At 38.5% G+C, this 17,760-nt stretch overlaps 1 protein-coding gene across 1 annotated transcript in view; it reads right to left on the bottom strand.

Moving 5' to 3' along the window:
- LOC134669331 (neuroendocrine convertase 1-like) overlaps positions 1 to 17,760 on the bottom strand; it is a 47,942-nt gene that overhangs the window by 20,456 nt on the left and 9,726 nt on the right. Inside the window, exons 4-5 of the mRNA XM_063526842.1 lie at positions 11,950 to 12,051; positions 7,552 to 7,669 (exon numbers count right to left, since the gene is read on the bottom strand). Of these exons, the coding sequence (XP_063382912.1) occupies positions 7,552 to 7,669; positions 11,950 to 12,051 (220 nt within the window). The remainder of the gene's footprint in view (positions 1 to 7,551; positions 7,670 to 11,949; positions 12,052 to 17,760) is intronic.

The following is a 17,760-nucleotide window of genomic DNA, read 5'->3' as shown; positions in this document are numbered from 1 at the left end:
CGGACTCCGGGTTAGAGTCCAGGTCCGGGCCCAAGTCTGGGTCCGGGCCAGGTCCCAGCTCCAGTCCCAGTCCAAGTCGAAATCGAATTTGCCAAACTTGTACTAAGCGTCGTTGAAGAGTTCTGTTCTGATCATCATCAGCAGTTCCACTTCATCAAATGCGACAGTTTTTAATGAAAATGCTGGATTTCCTGATGAAAATACAAAAATATCTATACGCATGCCTTTAAGATTTCGATTCCTCATGGCGATCCATGAGAATCAGAACTCGACCTTGACAAAAATGTGGCTTAAAAACTTAACTTGCTTTAGCTCTACTATCAGTTGGCAGAGTATTTTTCACTTACACTCGGTGAATAAACGTGCCGTGTGTCACGTTTTACGTTTCTTTACGGTCTTATGTACCTAACTTCACTCCACTCCAAACGATGCTGTCCCTTTCTAAGTATACTAAAAAACAGAGCAAGAGTTATATCGGAGTTTTATACAGCGCCTCTAGGACTCACTTAAAGAACTAAATAAGAAAATTGACACATTTTCTCACGTCTACGTAATTTACTATCTATGCATCTCGCTCTCGCATATTAGTGCAAGTGAGATGCACAGAAAGTAATGTTACATATACTGATGGTAGCCGTGAATATGGAGGGTAGAGGTAAGGAGAATCCTTTATGACTTTATGAGAAAACTCCTTTATGGGAGAATATTTGCAAAAACTGGGCACGCTGTCAGCTATTATAATTTTTCTAAATCTCTCCAGAGTAGCGAAAAAAGAAAACCCATAAACCTAGTTTTTCATTGTATCAATACCATACTAAAAATCATGGAGAATGGAAGTTTCTCGTATTAAGAAGTGGAAAAACGTTTTCTCTTTTTGTATGGACGGTTACGACGTATAGTCAGACCGTAAAAAGTCTGCAGCGATTTTGATAGCCCACGCAGTGCAAGTGTCATTTTAAACGTCAAACTTCTATGAAATTAATAACACTTAAGCTGCGTGGGCTATCAAATCCGCTGCAGACTTTTATTGGTACTACTATAGTATACTTCCCTCTTAAGGTTTTTGACGGAGACTTTTTCATTAATTAATTACATGGAGATTGTATTCCTTTACCTCTACCCGCCACTTAGAGCATTTAGAAAGGAGATGTCATCGCTGTCATTTTCTTTACAAAAAGCGGGGACGTCAAATGTATTGCTATTTCTACATGATTTGTACGTAACGTACAAATAGCCATGTCAGTCCATACAAAAGTTTGCACAATTGTGCAAGTTTTTCGGCACAGGGGTGAGTAATATTGTCAACAAAAAAAATAAAGAATATAGACTAGGTATACTTGGTCAAGCAGATCTTGTCAGTAGAAAAAGGCGGCAAATTTGAAAAATGTAGGCGCGATGGGTTATCGTCCCATAGAAAATTTGAATTTCGCGCCTTTTTTTACTGACAAGATTTGCTTGACCAGCTATATCTGCCGTATTCGAACTTCAAGATATTCACAAGAGACGACACGTACTAGATCCATTCTAGATACGTTATAGTTTAGATATCAACTAGTTCTCTTTTGCAGCGCAATTCGGGCAACCAATGTCACTTTTACGTTAGATAGCGTAAGATATCTATTAGATGTGAATTGGATCTCTAAGTCAAATCCCGAGGAAGTCGTTCAAGAGTATCTCCAGAATATCGCCAATGTCAAATTTGACAGGTTAGATCTTAAACATATCGTTATCCTACGAGTATCTTGATGGTGATGTCTAAAAGATATCTAATAGATATCTATTTCAAAATCCGAATCGGGCCCTATGATATTTGATTTATTCGGTTGTCAATATAAAACAAATGTAGTTGTTCTTTCTTCTTGTATGAGACGCCATTACTATGTAGTCTTGCTTGAGATTAAGAAACATTATTTGGTGTTAAAACAAGCTTTTTTTTCCTGCTTGGAACCCTAATCCTAACAGTAAGCACTCAATGACCACTCCAGTTATTAAATGCTCTAAGACCAATTTTGTCACTTTGTTACTGACTCAACCTTCATTCTAATTTTTTTTATGATTTGACGTTGCCATAGTTACGAAAATAATAAACACATCAATATTAGTAAACAATGTATAAAATAAAATATATTGTATTCAAGAAAAAAATTGCAAAGTATGATAATTACGTAAACATCATTAATTAACGAGTTAAAATTATAACTTTGCGTGTTAAAAAATAGGAAGCAAAGTATATGGCGCGATTATACAGGCTACTTTTGGCTACATATTTATTACCTATGATGAAAATAGTACACACATGAGAAGCAATCTTAAAATACTAAAATAGGTATATATTATATTATGGTCCGCTTCAGTCCGCATCATAACAACGGCCGTCTCCTACTGCTAAGTACCATTATCATATAGAGTGTGCGGAAAGAGAAGAGTTGTGAAATGTAGGGGAGCCCATACATTATACCTACGACTCTTCTCTTTCCGCACAGACCCTGACCTTAATAGCGATCTTAATTTTATAGTAAATGATCTCGAGTATATTTCAGTGCCAAGCGCCCCATTTCCAATACAAAATGAACCCACGCAGCGGGTTTTTGGCAATAAATGTGTTTAAACCTTATTAAAATTTTCAGATTCTAAACCACCACGAAAAGTTTTTGAAGAAAGTTTTATATTTCCTGTTACCAAATTGACATGAAAAACGATTACCTAGGTATCAAACACAAGAATTTGAACATCGGAAAATAAACTATACTTACTTATTAAAGAGAAATAAATAAACTCACAGAACATTTGTATGTTTCATTTTATTTAAGATAATAACAGTTACCTAATAAAAATACGTAGGAATTATTTCAAAAACCATAGGTCTCGCGGTAAGTATGTGTTACTATGTGTTATGTGCACCCAGCAAGATAAACAGCAACATGCAATATTTATGGCAACATGCCTATCTACCGCTCCTTGTATTGAGCCTTAATTTATAATTATAAGTAACTTCCACATGCATACGAACGATGAACGATCTTCTTTACATGCGCTGTATGCCGTCCCGGTTTTCATGGAAATGTGGTTTTCAATCTGGTTCTTGCCTAAAAGCAAAAACTGTAAAACTAAACAGTAGAAATAGGAAAATATGAAGTCAAGTATAACTCATTACCTTTGTACTAAATCAGACTTTTTTCGAGCTATTAATTGATTTATCCCTTAAAGTTTTGCTTAAAGTGCACGTACTGTTATAAATTAATACATATTACGTTGAAAATTGCATGGATATTTGTAAAAAATCTGCGTATTTGTTGTGATTACAAGTTGACAGAAATGACACGTTGGAAACGCACGTATTTTTCGTGTCACTGTCACGTTTACTCGCGTTAAATATTTACGCAGAACAATTCTGGCTCAGTTTTCATTATATAATTAGAAAGAGAGCGTTTTAGGTGTGAAGTTAGGCAAGTATGGAAAACTCGCGTAAAAACGTCTATAACTCATGGTACCAATTGAATTTTTTAGTTCTTTACGTGACCGGTAGAGGCTCTGTACAATTACTCCATACATTTTCCTTAACTTTCTCACTGTCTTCACTTCTCACTGTCATTCACGAAACTGATAGTAGAGCTACTTAACAAACATAAAGAAGAGGGCAAATCGCCAAACGTAAACTATTGATGCGTCGTTGAAGAGTTCCGTTCTGATCATCATCAGCAGTTTCACTTCATCAAATGTCAAGTTTTTGAATGTATATGCTTGATTTGTTGATAAAAATACAAAAATCACTATATGTATGCCTTTAAGATTTGACGACCTCCCTTGATTCCTCATGGATCCCATCATAAGAACTAGGATTTGACAAAAACGGGACCACTCTCTATGCATGTACATACAATCAAAAAATAATTTTCAAAATCGGTCCAGTAATGACGGAGATATGGAGCAACAAACATAAAAAAACATACAACCGAATTGATAACCTCCTCCTTTTGAGATTTAGAAGTCGGTTAAAAATTAGACACTTCTGAAATGCGTACGAGTATGCTTCGTTGGCTTTCGTTGGGCAGCAGTTACCCTCAAAGATAAAAATCCGACATGAATACATTCAGGGCACCTTCAACACTGAGAAAAAAATCATCACCAGGAATTAAAAAACAGTTCTGTACTGGGGGAAAAAATGAAGTTTTAGTAATAATTATGGAACTTTCACTATTTCTGTAAAATTTATTTGTTTCTACAAACAGCTCAGTAATCCTAAATCTAATTTCAACAAACAGACTTTAGTAAATGGAGCATTAAACAAAGTTCAGTATTTGTTACAATCCATTTTCATTACTACTAAAGTTCTCCGAATTTTACTAGTGATGTTTGCGATTTTTTGAAAAAATCATCTGTGATTTCAAGTTATGTTTTTAGTAAATGTCTCAATTACATAGTTTTGTAATATCTAAAAAACGAGTTCGCGGGAATAACATTACCCCATTTAAAATAACAATTCAGTTGTTACTATAGCGACATTACAAAGTTTACTGGTATTTAGTAGATAGACTTGTTGTTTTTATGTTCATTGTTGTACCAATCACTAAACGAGTTTTGTAATTCCAACACAACGAAACGAATGTTAGTACTTTTAGTAAAATTTACTACTTGCTACATTCATTTGGTTAGAGTTAGTATTGTGTCGGATGTCGGGCGGGCGTGTCTCGTGCCTTCTTTGTTTAAAATATACTTAAGTTAAATAATAAATTTAGGATATATTGTGCGCCATGGACATATTAACCCGCGACCTACTGTGTAGTTGGGGTCTACAGGAATATATTGTTTCGAGCTAGCTGTTGTTATTCTAGTGACATCATAGGTAAATCTAAACTGTTTGCAATTCCAACCTCCCTAGCACAGGTGCGCCGCGAGAGCATGTTGCGCGCGTAATAACTACTAGTCTTTTTCTGACTGTATGAATAAGAAAGGAATGGGTAGAATATTTCGACAGGCTTTTATAGTGCCTCTTTAGCACAGAGATATACTACCAATTGCTATTTTATTCATGCAGGCAGAAATAGAGACGGGTAGCTACCACGCGCGCGACATGCTCTCGCGGCGCACCTGTGCTAGGGGCGGTGGAGTTGCAAACAGTTTAGTTTTTGCCTGTGAAGTCATTATCTCTAGAATAACAACAGCTAGCTTGGAATCGCAGTACAGTTTAGTAAAACCTGTGACGTCATCGTCTCCGATATTGCAAAAGCACTCTTAGAATTACAAAACGATTAGTTTTCACCCATGACGTCATCACCTCCGATATTGCTAAAGCACCTCTCGGAATAACAAAACCAAATTTCTGAAATTACTCTAGCATACTTCAAATTACAAAAATAGAAGTTGTATATCCTACTAATAGAAATTGCAAAAGTCAATTTGTTCCTATTAGTTGACTCTCCTTGTCCCCGGATTAAGTTTTATTTTTGTAATTCTAAGTGTGTTTTTGTTAGTTTTTTCTCTCAGTGAAGGTGGCACCAGTTACCGAGAAACTAAAGGAATCCAGAAAGGTGGTTCGGACATGTGATGCGTAGACCCGGAAAATCATGTTGTGAAGAAGTGCCTTTCCATGGCTGCAGCAAAGGGAGGAAGGGGCAGGCCAGTAACTACCTGGCTGACGAATGTCCGGAAAGACATTAAGGAGTTGGGCCTGTCCAGTGACGACGCTTATCAGCGAACAAAGTGGCGCCTCAAGATTATAGTCCGTTTTTTTTAGCATTAGAAAGAAGTTCGCAGAAGTTCGCCTGTGGTTCTAAATCTGGCACTTTTAGCGGTAACAATTTGAAGTAAATTATATGTATTGACCATGCTGCATTAGATCATTCAATAATTATTAACAATTAACGAACCTGATAAAAACTGCACGCTTGCTTCTGCGGAGTTCTTTCTAATGCTAAAAAAAACGAACTATAGGAAAGCGGACCCCGCGTAACGGGATAAGGCGAGGATAAAGAAGAAGAAGAAGACATTCGAAAAAGAGGTTTTTCTTCCCCTCTAGGAGGGATCAGAGTGACACTTTTCTGTCCTAGGAAACGATTTTTTTTCTTTTTTGCATACAATTTTTTTGGTTAAATTATTTTGGAACATAATAATTTCTTCATTAGCTGATGTGAAAAGCAGCATGTGTCACATGGTAGCAACATTATTTCCACCTTAGGCGTTAACACTTTAATCCCTCACTAGTCTCACTACACTCAGGATTCTAGTTTAGATCACTCGCAACGGTCAGGATTCAATTAAAGAATGCCATCGCCGTAAATATGTAATTTTGCTCTCTTGTGACAGTTGTGACACAATTTACATTCTTTGAACTGCAATGTTCGTATGTTAACAACACATGCGCCCTTCATACAAGGGGACAGCGAAGCTCGCGCACCGTTACGTCATAATTTCATGAACATCACCAGAGTACCATACAATTAAAGTGCCTACCGCAATGCACATAATGAATCGTACTTGCCATGCATTTGCCATGTAAGTAATAATTAAATGAATATAGGAGGCGAGTGATAACAGAGAACAATATATTCATGAATAAGCAAGTGATTCTGCCTCCATCGAGTTTGGACGTATAATTTTTATGGTAGTGTGGCTGTCTACATTAGTTTACCTACAAGTTTAGGGGGTTGATGTATTTTATTTTAATTACTCCAAACTCGAGGGGGGGGGCAGAATCAGTTAGCAGACTTAGCTTATTATAACATGGTCTTTGTTGCAGAATGGAGTTTTTATCCCAACATTAAAAAGTTTGTGTCAACATTGTCAATTGTCTTCTTGGAAAATATAATCTTTCATTTCATACGTACATTTTGTATTTTAATTCATTTAATTTATTTATTTGGACCCCAAGGCCCAAGACAGACTTTTCAAAGTAAGAATTATTACACTCATGGAAAATTTTTGAGTAACGCTAAAAAAAGTTTAATAACTTTGAAATTACTTTAGGAGCTAATCCAGTATCTTTTTCTGCGTTCCTCTAAATTCTATTGAGTGAGATAGAATAGATAATAAAGCAGAATTAAAAGAAAATCAGTATGTCACACGGTATCAAAATTATATCGTCTTGGGCGTTAACACTTGAATCCCTCACTATAGTTCGTTTTTTTTAGCATTAGAAAGAACTCCACAGAAGTAAGCGTGCAGTTTTTATCAGGCTCGTTATTTGTGAATAATTATTGAATTATCTAATGTAGCATGGTCAATACATATAATTTACTTCAAATTATTACCGCTAAAAGTGCCGGATTTGGAACCACAAGCTTACTTCTGCGAAGTTCTTTCTAATGCTAAAAAAAACGGACTATACGTTCGGGATTCTATTGTAGATGAACAATGTTCAATGTTGTATTCGCTTCATTCAGGATTCAATGTACGCCCTTGACGGAAATATATCATTTTGATCCCTTGTTTTTTAGGTGCGATACAAGCGACCTCTACCTAGACAATGGGCATTGCCTGCACATGAACGACATTTTGAGTTGAACGTGAACCGAACCTACCAGGCAAGCATGAGAGCGAGACGGTGTACGTTACCTATTCCCTCTCCCTCAACGCGGTCCGTGATTCGACCGTCGAGCATCCGCACTCCGCCCACTTTCGCCCCCCAGGCCACGCCCACACCGCATTTCACGTTGTTCGCCGTCATCGCTATCTACAATCAAATTAATATTACATTATGTATTGACAATAAAATTCCAGTAAAATTACAAGCAGTGGTAGCTGAGTGGATATGACGTCTGACTTTCAATCCGAAGGTCGCGGGTTCAAATCCTGGCTCGTACCAATGAGTTTTTCGGAACTTATGTACGAAATATCATTTGATATTTACCACTAGCTTTTCGGTGAAGGAAAACATCGTGAGGAAACCTGCATACATCTGCGAAGAAATTCATAGGTGCATGTGAAGTCCCCAATCCGCATTGGGCTAGCGTGGGGACTATAGCCCAAGCCCTCTCGCACATGAGAGGAAGCCTGTGCTCATGCAACAGTGGGACGTAAATAGGCTGAAATGATGATGATGATGAATAAAATTCCTATTCATATCACCAAGAAAGAACCCACAACTTATATTTTTTTCATCTCTCCTGTTCGGAAAGTTCACCTTTCATAGGCTGATAACCGGGTTGAAAATTTAATATCCCACCCTAGGGTGAAACATAGATGTAAGTAAATTGAGGTAGATATGGTACAGTCAGCAGCAGATATACCTGAGCGGGCAAGGTGTCCAAGAAAACATATACACTTCAATCGTCACAAAAATAAGGACATCTAAGTTGTCATTTTCACGTAGGCTTTCAGTTCGTCACATATACCTTAACTTCTGAGTTTTTCTTTAACACATACACCCTTCTTTAATCACAATGACAATAACGGTTAAAATGTCAGTGGTAACTAAGCACTCAAATTCAAGCTGCTGTCATTAATACCTACACGCACTGCCAATCACGTACGTCAGCAGCCAGGGTGCCACCAGTTGCTAAGCAGTTGTTATTTCAATGGTAACTAAGCATCAACATTTTATCTGTTTAACTTTTAAATAAATACTGTGGCACTACGAATTGACACCTCCTTTCTTAAAGAAGTATTTTATCGTTAAGTGTCAAACTTAGACAATAAATAAGTAGGTTCTACGAGAACGATCGGTTTTTTTATTTTAACTGTCATTCATATGCGGCTGTTCTTCCAAACCGTAGAGCATATTATATACCTATGTTAATATATTTATTTAGCCCGCTTATTGTACTAAAACATACTATACAGGGTGGCCACAGGTTGGCCCATTTAGATCGGCCAGTATGGGAAAATCTGATACTATAAGATATACACCGATCTTTTCTTAGGAATCATGTCATCGATTTTAGTAACACGAAACACTGCATTCATACATTTAAAAAAAATGTGTACTCAGCTCGGGAATCAAACCCCGAACGTTTTGAAAAATAAAACTAAGACTATTTCTATTTAGATATCGATTGTGTAGGTCTTAAGCAATAAATGTTACTATGAAACATGATGTCTAAAATTAATAAAATGCATTGTTTCATGTCCTTTAATTTCATTTAGTATGTTTTCGAATATTTTTAGGGTTTTTAGGGTTCCGTACCCAAAGGGTAAAACGGGACCCTATTACTAAGACTCTGTTATCCGTCCGTCCGTCCATCCATCCGACCGTCCGTCCGTCTGTCACCAGGCTGTATCTCACGAACCGATGTATTTCTGTTGCCGCTATAACAACAAATACTAAAAACAGAATAAAATAAAGATTTAACTGGGGCTCCCATACAACGAACGTGATTTTTGACCGAAGTTAAGCAACGTCGGGCGGGGTCAGTACTTGGATGGGTGACCGTTTTTTTTTTGCCTTTTTTTGCATTATGGTACGGAACCCTTCGTGCGCGAGTCCGACTCGCACTTGCCCGGTTTTTATTTTCAATACATTTTACATACATTTTTTTTAAATGTATGTAAAATGTATTGAATGTATGAATGCAGTTTTTCTTGTTACTAAAATCGATGACATGGTTCCTAAGAAGAGATCGGTGTATGTCTTACAGTTTTAGATTTTCCCATACTGACCGATCTAAATGGGCCAACCTGTGTAGTACTAAAATACGATGCCCCGAATCGATCAAAGAACGAAGGAGAAAATAATTGTATCCAACCTAGCAGTAAATATCAAATGGCATTCCGCACAGGAGTAATCTAAGTAACGCTTACTGCGGGTTCAAACCTACAAAGTCCTGATAGAAAATCGTACATATTACGCTACATCTGACATATCTTCAAAAATGATAGAAACTAATGCGAAATTAACATAAAACCTGAAGACACATTAATAATAATAAAAAAAAATGAAACCCAAAAGAAATAAAAAGCTGTAATCTCTAGGTGCGTACGACTGAGATTTGAACCCGCGGTCTCTACTTTGAAAAGCAAACGCCTGTTACTGAGACCACAACGTGCCTTGACAATTGGCTCTAAATTCGGCTTCAGTTAGATTTTGCTATGTGTCATGTCTTGACGATTCTGTTAAAAGAAATAGTTTGCAGTAAGTTGACTGAGAGGCTCCTGTCAAATGGTTGAAGGGCAAACGTGAGATAGATGTATGTGATGACAAGACTGTACTGCTTTCGATGATTGTCAAAACGCTTTACCTGAAATTAGCATGGCTATCTTTCATTCAATATTCGACCATACTTGTATGCTTTAAAGTCTATTTTTCCATATTGTTCAGATATATTTGACACGTTGGCCGCTTAGATACCATTGGTTTTTTGACAGCTAAGGTATCAATGACTTGTTGTAAGTGTAGAAATTAATGAATAGCGACTGTTAACATATTTGTGTCACGTTGAGCGCTCACAAGTAAATACTACCATGACAGTCAACAACTCTTTGACAGTTTAAACGTTTACCTCTCTTTGAGCACCTGGAGTGTATAGCGACTTCTGCTGCTGACTGTACCAGGCGCACGATCGTGAGCCATTAAATATAGGTTCCGGAACCTATATTTAGTTAGTCGTATGGGTGACGCCAACCTGTCAAGTTGTCAAAATGGTTGGATCAAATTTTAGTTTTGTCAACTATGAACGTCACCCGTCTACATAAATAAAAGGTCATTGGGGTGAAAAGTATTTTTTTTTTTTACTTCGAGCTACAGCATATTTTTCAGTTAAACGCTCTCATATTAGCTACCGCATGACTGAAATTGGCGCCGTTTACATTTTGATCGAAAACCATAAACAATTCGATCTTAAATTGGGATGTATCTTAAACGGCCTTAATGTATACGCGCCTTAAAAAAAGTGAAACTGAATGAATGAATGTAATGTAATGATAATATTACCAATAATCAACATACATTTCTTGTGTTTGACTTTCCTCGTTGTCGAAATGAAAAGTATTTAGAGTGTTTAACTCGGGTAAAAGTAACCATCTCACCCTCGAACTATTGGCGCTCTCTCTTCGTTCGAGCGCCAAAATATCTCGGGTGAAAAGGATCACTTTCCACCCTTGGTTAACAATCTACTATTGTGTTCCTCGCTTTACCTAATCTACTTGACTCACATAAATTAGCATTTCGCTGTTTTCCATCGATTTTCGAGTGACGTAATCGAACGCTCGAAAGTCAAAAATCGGCCCCCATCAGGTCGCCTACAGTCCCAACCCCAACTAAGGTGTTCGCGGTAGACCCTCTGATCTCACGACTCTGTCTTATAAGATCTTGCTTCGACGGAGACGGGTCGAGCGTTGTAGCAGGCACCTTATATGTGTATGTCAGATTTCTGGCATTCCTGGCAATATTAGATGGAAACAGTGCTCTACTTCTCATGCGCACCTGGTGCCGTGCGAATTGCTCCTCCAATCTTTCAACGGGACGGGTTGGGGCACGTGCACAGGATGGAGCCCTCTCGTTGGCCACGTAAGACTCTCCTGAGCGAAAATAGCGCACGCTAAACGACCGGTTGGGCAACCAATGCTTCGTTTTAAGGATAGCGCAAAGCGAGACCATGTTGTCCTTGCGGATCGTTCACACCGACTGTGGTCAAGGAAGGCTGAAGACCGCGACCACTGGAGGAAAAGCCTGGGTGAACGGGTTGCACACGATGAAGCGTGTTTTAGCCTTCTGACACTAGGCGAGAACTGAGACACCAGCGCGCCGCTCTCCCACCTTTGTCACCGGGCACGGCATTCTCCAGATTCTCCTGCCAGCTAGTTTAAACCATCATCTTATTGATGGTAAAGGCCAATGATTTTATTGATGATAGTCAAGTTACAGCTTTTGACAAACGGGCCCCAGATGCTGGAAATATAGATAGAGTCTGTGCGGAAAGAGAAGAGTCGTGGAATGTATGGGGCCCAATACATTCCACAACTCTTCTCTTTCCGCACAGACTCTATAGATTAAAATAGTACAGATTAGGTACTTACTTCTCCTGCACACCTGGTGCCATGCGAATTGCGCCTCAGATCTTTTTGTGGCGGAGACGGATCCGGGTCGCCGTCGTTGCAATCCCAACTGATTTCAGGATCCTGGACAAGAAAATAATACGATTGAAGAACTTGTAGCCTTTGGTCAAAATTCGTCAAAAATTAATTCGTTGTCTCTGTGTTGGAGGACTTGGAGGCCAAGACACACTTTGGGTTGCTGCGCCAGAGGAGCAAGTTCTCTTTCGTTGAGCCTCAAAAAGTGTGTCGATGACGAGGCAAAGATGATGGCGGAGATGTGGGACGTGGTGTTGGCGAAGGCAATAACACTCTTTACTCGTTGGTAAAGCATACGCTTTGGACCTTGGACACCTACAGAACAAAATAAATATGTCCATTAGATTAGAGAACTCAACATGGCTACTAGATTCTTCGGACATATTACGCGGTCTCCGACGTGACGCATGATGTGGACGGGGTGGGTCAGCTGGCGGCAGTCCACATGGCTTATAACCGCACTAAATGGAAACATGTTAAACATGTGGTCGCGATCCTGAGTAATGAGAGAGCACAGAGAGCGACAAAGAAGATAATTGTGCCATTAGATCATGGTCCTGGAGATACATGGAGGAATCAAAACCGACACGTAATTACAAACATGTTCCTTGAGATCCCTGATTGGTATTCTATAGTTCGTTTTTTTTAGCATTAGAAAGAACTCCACAGAAGTAAGCGTGCAGTTTTTATCAGGCTCGTTATTTGTGAATAATTATTGAATTATCTAATGTAGCATGGTCAATACATATAATTTACTTCAAATTATTACCGCTAAAAGTGCCGGATTTGGAACCACAAGCTTACTTCTGCGAAGTTCTTTCTAATGCTAAAAAAAACGGACTATAATCAAATAAATGATGCGTCTGTTTTTTTAATTTTTGGCAGATGGCAGAGCGTCGAGTTCAAGATGGAGGGGAACGGTTGCGCGTTGCGCACAACCGGCACAACCGGTGAAGCGGCGGCGCGTCGCATCGGCCGCGAACTTACCAGGGCCGCATAAGTTACTTGGTAGCGTCATACGCGTCAGCGGTGGCATTACAATCATACCATCTCACATGGGCGAGTCAAAGCGAAATTGACTAGCGTAAGTAAGATTTCCTGTTGCGCATATTGTCATTAGTGTAGAGGTCATGTTACATCGGTTATTTGAGAATTCCACTGAGAATTCCACAGTCAGTGCTCGCGTAGCGCGTAGTTAATGTTAATATGTACAAGCCAACTGGTAATTGTAATTTTAGCCAGCTAATAAGTCGACCGTTAATTAACCACCGGTATCGAATTAAATGGCTAAAGAACAACCAGCCATTGACCGCAACTTTTTACTGAACGTAACGTACGTACGAACTTCCCTGAACGTCGTGTAGTTATTTTAAAATTGGACATTGATAAAAATAATGAGGATCGGTTAAGTGGTTAAACCTAACCTGGTTTTGTCAACTATTAGTTATTCTGTGGTTTTGTATTTATTTGAACCAGTCGTTTTCAAGGGCTGGTCAATTATCTATCGGCCTAGGCATCAAACTGGATCAAATGAGCAGTATACGAGGAACTGAACTAGAAGTACACGGTGAACTAACTGAAATAATGAACTAAAAGAACTAGTGAACTAAAAGAAGCCAGTGAAAACTATAAGCGAGCGAGATAAGAGCGAGATCAGGCAATCTCGCCCGAGCCTTTTTGCTTAGAATTTTCATCATGCATCTCGCGGCTACCAGGCAATCATACTTAAGGCGATATGATTCGACTCATCAACGAATCTGAGGGGGTGAGGTGCGCGGCAAACCGTGAAGCCCCGCCCGCGCGTCCCGAACCGCTCGACGAGCACGTGAGCGCGCGCTGTGCGCGGCGGCGATAGCAAACGGGTCACAGTATAAGGATCTTATGATAGTAGTATTTTAACCATACCGTGCAAGGGTCACGTTTTTATAGTTTTTATTGTATATGTATATATTTTTTGCATTACGTGTTTCTGATCATTATATTTAGAATTATTATTTTTACAGAGCCATGTGTACTTATTATTTAGTGATCGGTAACAACGTTTTAATTTAATGGCAGCGTAGTAGAATTAAAGTACCGAAAGGAAATAAACATTTTAAGGTGACGGTCAATTAAGGTAAGGTATTGTTCATATAAAGGTAAGGTATAGGTAGGTAGGTAGGTGGTAGGTAGGTAAGGTAGGTAGGTAGGTAGGTAGGTAGGTAAGGTAGGTAGGTAGGTAGGTAGGTAGGTAGGTAGGTAGGTAGGTAGGTAGGTAAGGTAGGTAGGTAGGTAGGTAGGTAGGTAGGTAGGTAGGTAGGTAGGTAGGTAGGTAGGTAGGTAGGTAGGTAGGTAGGTAGGTAGAACCTTAATCAATCGGGGTGAGAGATTAGCATTTTACTCTTAAATACGACAACCTGATAAGAAAACGCAAACATAATCGAAGAGTTTGTATACTACATTGTAAAACACCGGTTGAGTAGAGAGTAATTTTTTTTTATATGACAAATGGTATTCGGTTTTTGAGTATCAAGGCATACCTAAATAAAGAACACTATTCAATAAATTACAGCAAATCGCTTGAATACATCCCGAAAAACAATACATTAAAGAAAAATAATAATAAAATCATAAGTCAAAAACTGTCAATAGTAGGACGTTGATACTCAGCAAAAATATCCTTCATTATAAGAGGTACTCACAAAAAAAATAATTTAAATTTTTTTTTATCGGGTTTAAGGAAAACTCAGTTAAAGGTCAGATGGAGGAGCGGATGATGGAATTGAATTGATTGGCAGAGCTAGACAAAGATAAGTCTGCAACGATTTTGATTTGGTCTAACTCTATAGGCTTAGTATTTATAACATATTTGTAACAGGTTCCGTTTGGCACCCGTGGGTATAGAAACCTAGAAAAGAAAACACAAAGTACAGAAACAGTCTAATTATTTAACAATCACTTGTCTGTACCTGTAAATCATCTATCGCGTTGGCAATATTTGCAAAATTGCTCTCAACTGTTTTGGAAGAAATGGAGCCAAGATTATTTACATACCTTACAACAAAGGTCAAAATGGTTTACCTCGCCTCCCAATCTTAATGTAGGAGACTTAGTGTTGGTCAAGGACGACCGAGTTTCTCCTTGCAGTTGGCCACTTGCAATTGTCCAACAAACACATCCCGGTTTAGACGGCATTGTGCGCAAGGTTACTCTGCGCACAAGAGCTAACAATTCCTTTTTGAGACCTGTTAATAAACTGTGTCCTCTGCCTTATACTCACTAAATCCCCTTCTTTTATCGCATTAATTGCATATATTTTATTTTTTTCGCGCCTATACATGCGCAAGTTCTGTTCTCTCTTTTTTCATATTATGAGAAAGCCACATAGTGCTTTCGGTGGGGGGTGTTTAGTATTCATCCTTAATACCTACTGCTATACTGATTTACTTGAGGTAGCGAGGCTACTGGCCGGCGACACACAAGCAATGGTCTAAAAAGTAATAACTAACGGTGTCAGTGTCACCAAAACATCGCGACAGAAAGGATATCTGAATTCGCAAAATATACCATAAAACAGTGCCTTGACATAACGAGGAAGCCAGCAGCGAGCAATCCACCCGCCGAGGCCTCTGCCAGCTGCAGACCACAAAATCCCGGTAAGCCCTTCTACAATCTGGTAAAGCAGTATAGTGTAGCGAAGGAACTAACTTAAAAAACTACAGTCCACTGGCTTTACGCCACACGTACATACCGTAATGTAACAAATTATTTTCAATATTATGTTTTGTTTCTTCCAAATATCTATTAAATAATTAACTGATTGTTGTTGAAAACCTGTTCAAGGACGCCGAATTAATATCTACTATTCCACGTCCTTGAACAGGTTTAAAACATCAATCACTTTCTTTTTCTACCAGATATGGTTCAGTCAAATTAATTTCTTCTACCTTTCTTAGCTAAACTCTAGTTCTACCTAAATTAGCCAGACTCTAAAACCAGTACAGGCAGCAGCAGAAATAGATAAGCAGAATAACATGTTCAAAATGATCGACACAGACCTTATTATCTTGACATTTCCGTGTCATCATTTTGATTACTAGGCCCCGTAGCTATTTCTGCTGCTGACTGTACAATCCAGTAAATTTTAGTGAAACTTTTATATTTTTATTCAGTCTAGCGTATGCTTTATGTTTATTTATTACTATCGACCCGCCCCGGCCTCGCGCGGGTTAACAAATCGCTTAATAATCCTATAAACTTTTGTATAGGATTTTGCTTTGTTCGTCATTCCCGCAGCTCGACTTTCGGCCTCGCCCAAAATTACTGGGGGTGGAGCATGCTTGGACATTCGAGATAAAGCTCCGGGCCTGACGACCCTCCGCGGGGTCGGCCTTCAGCCTCCTTCGGGCTCGCCTAACCTACTTGGAAATTTGAATTTGGCCTGTGTCCGCCGCCATTTTGGATTTTTCCAATTTTTTTTTTCACATTTAATCTTGGGCCTCCAAGCTCGCCGCATGCCAAATCTCAGCGCACTCGGACCAACATGAAAAAAATTAAAAAAAAAAGTCGCCCTGTGTGAATTTTTTTAAATGCAGTTTGTTTTGTCTTGGGGCCGTCTATGACATTTGGTCGAGCATTTCCCACCCATCTCGCACCGTTTAAAAGTTGCCATACAAAATTGAAATGACCATTATTTCCGCCATCTTAAATTTTTTCCAAAAAATTTTTTTCATAGGAATTTAGGGGCCTCTATCTTCCGCCATGCCAAATCTCAGCGCGCTCGGACCAACTTGAAAAAAAATAAAAAAAAGTCGGCCATTTTGAAAAAATTTAAATGTATTTTGTTTTGTCTTGGGGCCCTCTATGACATTTGGTCGAGCACCCCCCACCCATCTCGCACCGTAATATGAATACTTTTTGAGATATTGGGGAAATTAAAGATCTCTACTTTTCCCCCCTTTTTTTGCTTATAACTTTTGATATTTTGTGTATGCTACTACACGCTTCGAATACATTTTTCTAGGCATTATGACGAATCTAATGATGTGTCACACGTATTTTTAGGAGTATTATCTCTATTTTTCACCGTGTTCAGTTTCTCGAACAAGACTAATACAACCAAGCACAAGATGAACTGCCTGTAGGCACTTGGAACTCTCAATTATATTTAATTCATGTCGACCGTGGTCAAATATTAAAATTAGTGATATGTATTTAGTTCTTAAATAATTGTATTGCGATATGCCTATTATGGTAATTTTTTCAATTATTTCAATTTGACATTTTATATTTATATAAATTTATGATTATGATGATGAATTTGCACGCTTGACGGGCCTGGCACGTTGCATGCGATCCAAAGCCGGGCGCCTTCGGCATCCTCATACTAAAAGCGTAACACTATACATATATTGTAACATCCCCATACTGTGTCAATCCAAATAAATAATTTCTGATTTTCAAAGGAGTCAAAGAGCACGAAGGAATATAATCATTTTGCAGATCGGACGTAGGTATATCAGTAAAGGTGAAATACTGTAAATATATCATACTTACATACTCACAATTATATTATCTAGGAATATAATATTATTTACCTACATTGAAATTGGTTGCTGACCTAGTGAAAATACTGAAATATTTTAACTGTTGATGTAGTAAAGCTAGGCGCTTTCAAGCACCTCGTAAAGTATTAGATGCTTCTGTTATCAGAAAGTGTGTTTTTATAGCACTTAGTGACTTTTTCTTACGTTTCATATGCTTTGTTTCCCATTGTTT

The sequence above is a fragment of the Cydia fagiglandana genome, chromosome 12 (assembly GCF_963556715.1).
Source record: "Cydia fagiglandana chromosome 12, ilCydFagi1.1, whole genome shotgun sequence".
NCBI lineage: Eukaryota > Metazoa > Arthropoda > Insecta > Lepidoptera > Tortricidae > Cydia > Cydia fagiglandana.
Note: the sequence above shows the minus strand (reverse complement) of the source record. Positions and strands in the feature narration are given on the sequence as shown.